General features: G+C 38.0%; 1 protein-coding gene across 3 annotated transcripts in view; it reads left to right on the forward strand.

Annotated features, from left to right (window-relative positions):
- STIM2 (stromal interaction molecule 2) overlaps positions 1-7,095 on the forward strand; it is a 164,626-nt gene extending 157,531 nt beyond the window's left edge. For 2 of the 3 annotated variants that reach the window (XM_025386407.1, XM_025386408.1), the window contains 2 exons: positions 634-907; positions 5,414-7,093. In XM_025386407.1, coding sequence (XP_025242192.1) covers positions 634-907; positions 5,414-5,891 — 752 coding nt within the window. In that variant the 3' untranslated portion in view covers positions 5,892-7,093. Of the gene's footprint in view, positions 1-633; positions 908-3,898; positions 3,970-5,413 lie in introns of all 3 variants that reach the window. The other variant, XM_025386409.1, reaches the window with a different exon arrangement.
- The last annotated feature ends 1,357 nt before the right edge of the window (positions 7,096-8,452 follow it).

Genomic DNA, 8,452 nt, shown 5'->3' on the forward strand with positions numbered 1-8,452 from the left:
TTGAAGATGTAGGGGAAGTTTGTTTACCCACCTGCATGAGTCTTGACTGAGACTGGTAGCGGAAACAGTTGGATCTAAGATTTCTGTTTAGTTCCACAGTAGTGGGTATTCAAGAAACAAGTTTTGGTCTGAGCTCTGCCTCACCAGCTGTGAGACTGTGCATACAGTAGTTAAGTGATTTCCTTGACTTAAAACTGATTGAGGTTCAAAGAACTTGTGATATTTCAAGAGATATCCATTGGTAAAAATCCACTTTACTTTATTCTGTTGTCCTGTCTTTGTGTTAACACTCATAAAAATTTGTGATACAATACAGGTTTTTAAATTTAAAGATTTGTTGTCTTAGGTAAATTTTTAAGCCTTTTTGGTTAGTACATTTAGATTTTCTCTTAAAGCCTCATGTTTATGTTCACTTCTGTTTGTTTTTTAGACCTGTTTTTTTTGTTTGTTTCTATTCTTAACTTTCTGAGTGTAGGTGGTAGAGAATGGTAATAACTGTACAGTAACTTTCAATAAAGGGAGATGAAATAGTGACATATTAGTGACATCAGTTCTCTTGTGTGTATGTATTTGTGGTGACTGTAAAGGGGACCCTGGACTTCATGAGCATCTTTCTTTCTTGGTGTTTTTCAGGGACCATGGCTAAACCTCCTGGATCATTAGCCAGAAGCAGCAGCCTGTGCCGCTCGCGCCGCAGCATCATGCCGTCCTCGCCTCAGCCTCAGCGAGCTCAGCTTGCTCCACACGCCCCCCACCCGTCACACCCCCGGCACCCTCACCACCCCCAGCACACGCCGCACTCCTTGCCTTCCCCTGATCCAGATATCCTCTCAGTGTCAAGTTGCCCTGCGCTTTATCGAAATGAAGAGGAGGAAGAGGCCATTTACTTCTCTGCTGAAAAGCAATGGTATTGGCAGTGAATAATCTGCAGGGCATGTTGGGGCTGGGTTGGGGATAAGGTGTGAGGAGGGGTCAGGAGGAGTGGTGCATTGTTTCCGTTTTCTGTTGCTGCATATCAAGGTACCATAGACTTTGCAGCCTCAGACATCACCCATGTTTTAGCTCTTAGTTCTGTACCTCAGAATTCCAAGCCTGGTGTGACTGGGGGTTTTGCTCAGGGCCTTAGAAGGGTAAAATCACGGTGTTGGCCAGGGTGCATTCTCATCTGGAGCTTGCAGTTCTCAAAGCTCATGTGATTATGGTGAACTGCATTTCCTGTGGCTCCAGGACGGAGGTCCCCGTGTCTGTGCTTTCTGTCAGCCGCATGGCGGCTGCTCTCAGTTCCTGGAGGCTGCCCACTGTTCCTTGCCACAGGATATCCATCTTCAAAGCCAGCAACAGAGAATTTCCCTGCTGTAGATTCCTCCTTTGCTTTGAGTCTCCAACTTCTGTCTCTCTGATCTCTAGACTAAAATTTCAAAGGCTCACCTGGATAATAATCTCCCTATATTAAGATTAACTAGTTTGGAGCCTTAATTTTGTCTTCAGAATCCCTTTACAGCCGCATCTATATTTATGTTTGACTGGAAAACTTGAAGAAGGTGGGTGTACACCAGAGGCTGGGAATTTGGGAACCGCCTTAGAATTCTGCCTGCCACAGACATGTAGGTAGATATTTTGAGATGTAACTGCTTAGAGGTCACTGGACACAGTTGACTCAGATCTCAGAGCATAAACTTGTCATGAGAACAATTTTATATGTAAAATAGAAAAGCATGAGCTTAAATATACTTGAACACAAAGAAATATCAAATATGACTGACTTAAAAATATTTATTGTCACTTAATGATTTATTCTGTTATGTGCTGGTGCTTGCTAACACATAAGCAGTATCATATGCCAAAGGTTTAAGAAAATGTCAGGAACTTAAAGGAGAAAAGTAAATTAATAACAAAATGGGCGTAGCAGCAGTGTATTTCAGTCCAACTTAATGACATCAATGCTCCATGAAACTGTTAATTTGAGGATCTCTGTTCTTGAACTGCATTCCTCTTTAAAAGCAGTATGGTATTGAGTGTTAGTTTCAGGTATTGACACTTAGTAGCTATGTGGCCCCAAAGGCTTTACCCTCTTCTTTGAGAAGTGAAAGGGAGTGGTCCACACTCTTTATCGTGTGACTCTAGGCGACATTATCATCAAATAATAATTTTTCATTCCTAACTATCTAGTAGTAAAAGAAATGTTATGATTTGCAAGTGATCAGTGCAGCATATTCCTAAGGAGATAATGCAGGTTTTGTACCCTCATTGCAGTTGGAGAATCTGATGCAGCTTTGCTTGGTTAACACTTTATGACTAGCTTTTCGTCTGTCTTTGCAGTATGAACGTAGTCACCAGCAAGATGACTTACTGACAGAACTGATCTTGTGTGGTTTCTGGAAATCAGAAGGAAAACTCGAGAGCTGCACTGTCTCATCAAACTTTCTGCATTGATGAAGCGTTCAGTTCTCATTTCAACAGCAATGTCAAAATTTCATAGCTAGCTCTCATAAATAAGAGAAGAATTTGAATTTGGAAAACTTTTCTTCCTTTTCATTTTCAGTCTCTCCTCTATTGAACCACCAGAATTCTTACAAAATAATAATGTTAAATATTTACTGATTTTTTAATGTTCTATGCCTTATGCACATATATGCTCATTTAAACCTCACTTCAAGTTTTCTTATACAAGTATAGTGTGAATTCAACTCCATGTCACTCTGGGGAAAAAAGAAATAGAAAAAATGGCATAAGTGGTACACATAGTTAAGTTCAACATTTCAAAGAATATGTACTCTGCAAGAAAATAAAATTTGAAGTTGTATTAAATCTTATTATCCAAGTCAGATTAGTTATGCAGAAGCAGCAACACTTTGGATTCTTGTCATTACAGAATTCAAATGTTAGAACTAGAAGGTAACATTAGTGATTAATCAAATTTTCCTACTTTAACAGATAGGAAAATTGAGACCTCAAGAAACCAAGTGATTTGCTGAGGCTTTTACAACTGATTAATGGTAGGACCAGCTTAGGAACCCAAGTCTCCTGACTTAAATCAATATTCTTTTCACACATTGTTCAGAGTTTAGAGGCTAGTTTTTAAAATATTTTTAGCCTAGCTTAGAATTTCACACACAAAGCAGCCAAGCCACATAACAGAAAAGAAAATAAATTCGTAAAATTGTAACTAAATCAGCTTCTGCTCTTTGGAAGCTGAACAGCTCCAGGGAACATGAGATATTCTGCTCAATTAATTGACAGCCATTCCAAAGAAAAGCTTTGCAGAAATGCCTCTACCAATGATTGATTTCTGAGTCTGATCATTTCCTCATACCTGAACTGCTGCTTACTTTCTGTTAGCACTACCCATTATCGAATTGTAAAAGAATTTGAGAATGATGCAGCACACGCAGGTGTATTATATGAAACCATTAGTTAGGTCTTTAGGGGGTTTTGTACCTTTTGAGAGCTTATAGTGTAGTAAAGACAATCTTCATAGACATGTGTGAGTGAAGTACATAGAAATGACTAAGCAATCTTAGTCTGTATCTAAAATGTGGTATTAACATAGAATATTCATCAAAAGTGAGTGCCAGACCTCCAGTAAATGTGTACATCAATAACATGAAAATGATAGTACTCATAGGCCATCTAAGGTAAGAGATCATTCAGTTTATTCATTTCCTAAATACGAATTTAGTCCTTGCTATGAGAGGTGCCTTTGCCAATAGCATGAGCTGCCAAGACAAGTGAGACAAGGCCCTAGCCTGGTTCCAGCTGCTGGGTTATAATCATGTGTACTCTTGCCTTTCTGTTCTGTCTTCAGCTCTGTTCCCTTCTCACACCGTATTTCTTTTGCCACTTTTTACCTTGACTCTCCCTTTCATTTCTTAATCATTTCCTTTCATGGAGTGAACAGTATTCACCTTGGGCTCCGTACATGCAAAAGTGAATGAGACTAAGTAGTAAAGCTCTCAAGAAAAAAAAAAAGTGAGTGAGATGTGATCCCTGTTCTTTAATATCTCATTCTGTTCATTGATTCATTCACCCACCCTTCCATTCATTTGTCCAACACATATTTATGAAGTACCCACCGTGAGCTTGCCATTCTTCTAGTGCAGAGAAGTTAATAAGGCTCCTTGTCCTTATTTATTTCCTTTTTTCTGGGGATACTGCCTATAGACAAGTTAATATAAAATATCATTTTAGGTTTTGGTAAGTTTTGGGGTTGCAAACAAAGACAGGTAAAACAAAAGAGAATGCTGTTCCAGATAAGGTGGTTAGGGGAGGCAGGAGTAACCTGCATACCCTGGAGAAGTAAGCCATGTGGAGATGGAGAGTAGATAACACCAAGCAGAGGGAACAGCAAGTGCAGGGCCCTGAGGAGTCTTGAGGGTGGCATGTTACAGGAACACGAGGGAGTGTACAGTTGGAGATAGCCAGGGACCACATGTACAAGCCTGGTACTCTTTGACTAGGGCTTTGGATCTTACTCTGAGTATGAGAGAAAGCACTGGGAAGTTTCAAGTAAGTGAATGATATATTTTGCTCGAGTTTTTAAAAAATCACTTTAATGGCTGTGTGGAGAAGTAACTGGGAGGGAAGAGCGAGAATGAAAGCAGGGAGACCGGTTAGGAAGCCGTTGCAATCATTTAGGTGAGTTCCTTGCTGTTTCAGAGGAAGAATGGGAGCAGGGAGCGTAATAAGGAATGGTGGATTTGAGAGAGATTTGAAGGAATGGGTGATGGCATTTACTATATGTTGGTTGTGGGGTTACAAAATTTATATTTCCACTGTGGAGAAAAGGAGGAAAACATTGAAGAGTAAGAATGCTGTGAGAATTCACTGAATGTCTGTTTTTTTTTTCTAAATAGCATCATATGTTTGCCCCCTCCTCCACTGCCATACTCTGATGCACCTCGATTCCCTGCCCCCTTTTAAATTTGGTAGAACTTATATTTTAGTATAATTCCTTTCATGTATATTCCTTCCTTCCTAACAAAGCTATAGCTCATCAAGTTAATGAAAAGGGAGAGGCAGTGACTAAAATTCATCTTTTAAAATAGTGTCAACTCCGATTTAGAAAGAAACATAGTATTGAAATAAAACATAAAAGTAGCTGAGATGATAGCTGAATCACCTGTAAAATTTAACATTTTAATTTATTTGACAAAAAGAAGGTATAACTTATATTGTCTGTAGTTTGTAAGATTTCATTATTATGGTTTATGTTAAAAATCCAACATTGAGTTTTGAGAAGCCATATTATTTAAAGAAGTAATGTTCTCATTTTGCTAAAATGTATATAGAATCGTATCATTTCCCTCTTTTAAATTTCAATAAGCAACGAAAGTTGTTTTAGTTAGAATGTCTGCTAGTACTCTTAAGAACATACTGATTTAAAATTTGTACCTTTGTTTGTGTTTCCATTCAGGGAAGTGCCAGACACAGCTTCAGAATGTGACTCCTTAAATTCTTCCATTGGAAGGAAACAGTCTCCTCCTTTAAGCCTCGAGATATACCAAACATTATCTCCTCGAAAGATATCAAGAGATGAGGTGTCCCTAGAGGACTCCTCCCGAGGGGATTCGCCTGTAACTGCGGATGTGTCTTGGGGTTCTCCCGACTGTGTAGGTCTGACAGAAACTAAGAGTATGATCTTCAGTCCTGCAAGCAAAGTGTACAATGGAATTTTGGAGAAATCCTGTAGCATGAACCAGCTTTCCAGTGGCATCCCGGTGCCTAAACCTCGCCACACATCGTGTTCCTCAGCTGGCAATGACAGTAAACCAGTTCAGGAAGCCCCAAGTGTTGCCAGAATAAGCAGCATCCCACATGACCTTTGTCATAATGGAGAGAAAAGCAAAAAGTCATCAAAAATCAAAAGCCTTTTTAAGAAGAAATCTAAGTGAACTGGCTGACTTGATGGAATCCCATTCAAATGGCATCTGTAAACTATTATTCCCCGCCCTCCACGCCCCACTTTTTTTTGGGTTTCTTTTAATTTTAGGAATGTAACTCCATCGGGGCTTTCCAGGCCAGATGCCAGAGTGGAACGTCCAGGAGGGCGACTGTCTACTGTCTGCTTATTTAAGTGACTATATATAATCAATTCATCAAGCCAGTTATTACCGAAAAATCATTGAAATGAGACAGTTTACAGTCATTTCTGCCTATTTATTTCTGCTTTGTTATTAGTGATGTATATACAACATTTTGTTGAAAGCCACTATGGACTTACAAGCTTTAATGGACTCGTAAGCCAGCATGGGCTTGCAAAAATTTTCTTGTTTACCAGAGCATCTTCTTATCTTTCCACAGAGCTATTTACATCCTGGACTAAATAACTTATAAGAAGTAAAACTAATTGCACTACTGTTTTCCAGACTGGAAAAAAAAAAAAAATCTCTGCGAGTGAAACTGTGTAGAGTTTATAAAATGACTATGGATAGGGGACTGTTTTCACTTTTAGATCAAAATGGGTTTTTAAGTAGAACCTAGGGTTTCTAATTGACTTGATTTCTGGAAATGAAAACCCACGCTTTTACTATGGGAAGCTTCTTTAACTGCTTTTACTATTGTGAAGTTTCAAGTCCCGCTGTAAAGATCATGTTTTGTTTTCCCCAGGGCTTTCACTGTGATTTACTGCATTGCAGGCTGTATGATAAAATATACATAATTTAAAGAGAGAAGGCTCTTGATTCCTTATGCAAGTGGAAGAGTTGAAACTTGATTGAAGGACTTAAAACATTCATAACCTTAAGCCGAGGTGGGGAGATATGGGGATTCAGGCAATTGTTTACACACTTTGAATAACCGCAAAGGATTTATGGTTTGTGAAAAATGTGTACTGTGGAAAAGATAATAAATTGGAGACATTATTGTGTGGGATTGTCCTGATTTTTGTTGATAACACTCCACAAAAAACACTATGTTTTCTGGAGAGCTGTGTAAGCTGTCTTGTTGCTTAATTGCAATATAAGAAATAGTGATGTTTTGGACGTAAGTTGTCAACAAATTTCTATTTTATATTGTTTGTCCTATTTTTATGTAGTTTGAAATGTATAAATGTTCTAATATCAGAATTAACAAATATAAATTTATGGTGCATTTAGATTGTGTTGTATTAATTTATAAAGTATGGTGTTCATTAAACTGGTGGGTTGTGTAAGGGTAGCTTTTATTGTTAAAAAGACAGTAGAGAGTTAAGTTCCATATAGCAACAAAGTATGTTAACATCTAGGGAGTTGCGCTTATAGCACTTTAAAAATATGCAATCATAAATGATTTGATTACTGCAATGCAGATGGATGTTTGGATGAACAACTGATACATTTTAATTAGAATACTTTTTCAGCATTATGGCTGAAATGTATGTCTAACCCAGTGCTATTTAGGTGAAAATCCTAATTGATAAACAAGAGGTTTCTTTTGAGATTTGCTTCAAAGAAATGCTTTAGTAAGACTATGAACAATTTCCTGATGTCTCTTGTAAATTGTGATTGTTTATTCTCTTTATTACTATTGTTAAAAACTTGACTGGTGTTTGTGTTGGCTGATATTTATATACTTAATAGATTGAGTTCTGTAAGGGCAAAAACGGATTGAAATGAACATAGTGTTTTGCACTAATGATAAGGTAAGATAACCCGAGAGGTAGGGTTGAGGAACACAGGGTTGAAAGCTGTTGAGGAGGGGAAAAGTGCATAAAGAACTGAAAAGGGTTCTGGAGTGTTTACTCAGAGTGAAGGGAAAACCTTAACCTTCTTTTTCTTATAACCAGACAGGAGGCGTTCTTCCCTTTGAAAATTGCAAAAGGAATGAGAACCTTGCAGTTGGATGAATAGAAAAGGGAAAAGTTGCCAGAGCACGGAGTGAAGATGGGAGGAGCTGCCAGCAAGGCCCACTGCTGCTCCTGGCTTAGAAGGGAGCTCTGGAGCAGAACCAGCTGGGGGCCGGCACTGCTGCTTAGAGTGGAGGAGGCTGGCCGAAGGGACTGTGGGTCGTTTTTAGTCAGGGAGCGCGTGCATTGTTTGTGCTCAATTTCAGACATTCATTTATAAACAAATTCAACCAAGGGATATTTACTGCTTTATGTTGCTTGTGATAATTATTTTGCATTAATGGAGTATACACATTTGTAAATTCAACAGGAAATAATTGAGTTTTGGAAAGCTACAGTAATTTCTGTGTTACATCATTTATATGTGAAAAGTTGGGCGTTTCTATAAGTTTTCAAAATTATCCATTTGTTACTTTAACATTTTAAAATTACGGTGTTTTCCTGATTTTAAAAGTAATATTTTCCTTACTGTAAAAAAAAAAAAGAAAAAAAGTCGATGATAGAAAAGTATAAAGAAGAAAATAGCAAGCAGGTCAAATACTGCTACCCCAAATAATCACTTTTAATATTTTAGTATGCTTTCTGCTAGATCTTTTTCTACATATTGATGTATATTTTACATAATTGAAA

This window comes from Theropithecus gelada, chromosome 5, assembly GCF_003255815.1.
Source record: "Theropithecus gelada isolate Dixy chromosome 5, Tgel_1.0, whole genome shotgun sequence".
Lineage (NCBI taxonomy): Eukaryota > Metazoa > Chordata > Mammalia > Primates > Cercopithecidae > Theropithecus > Theropithecus gelada.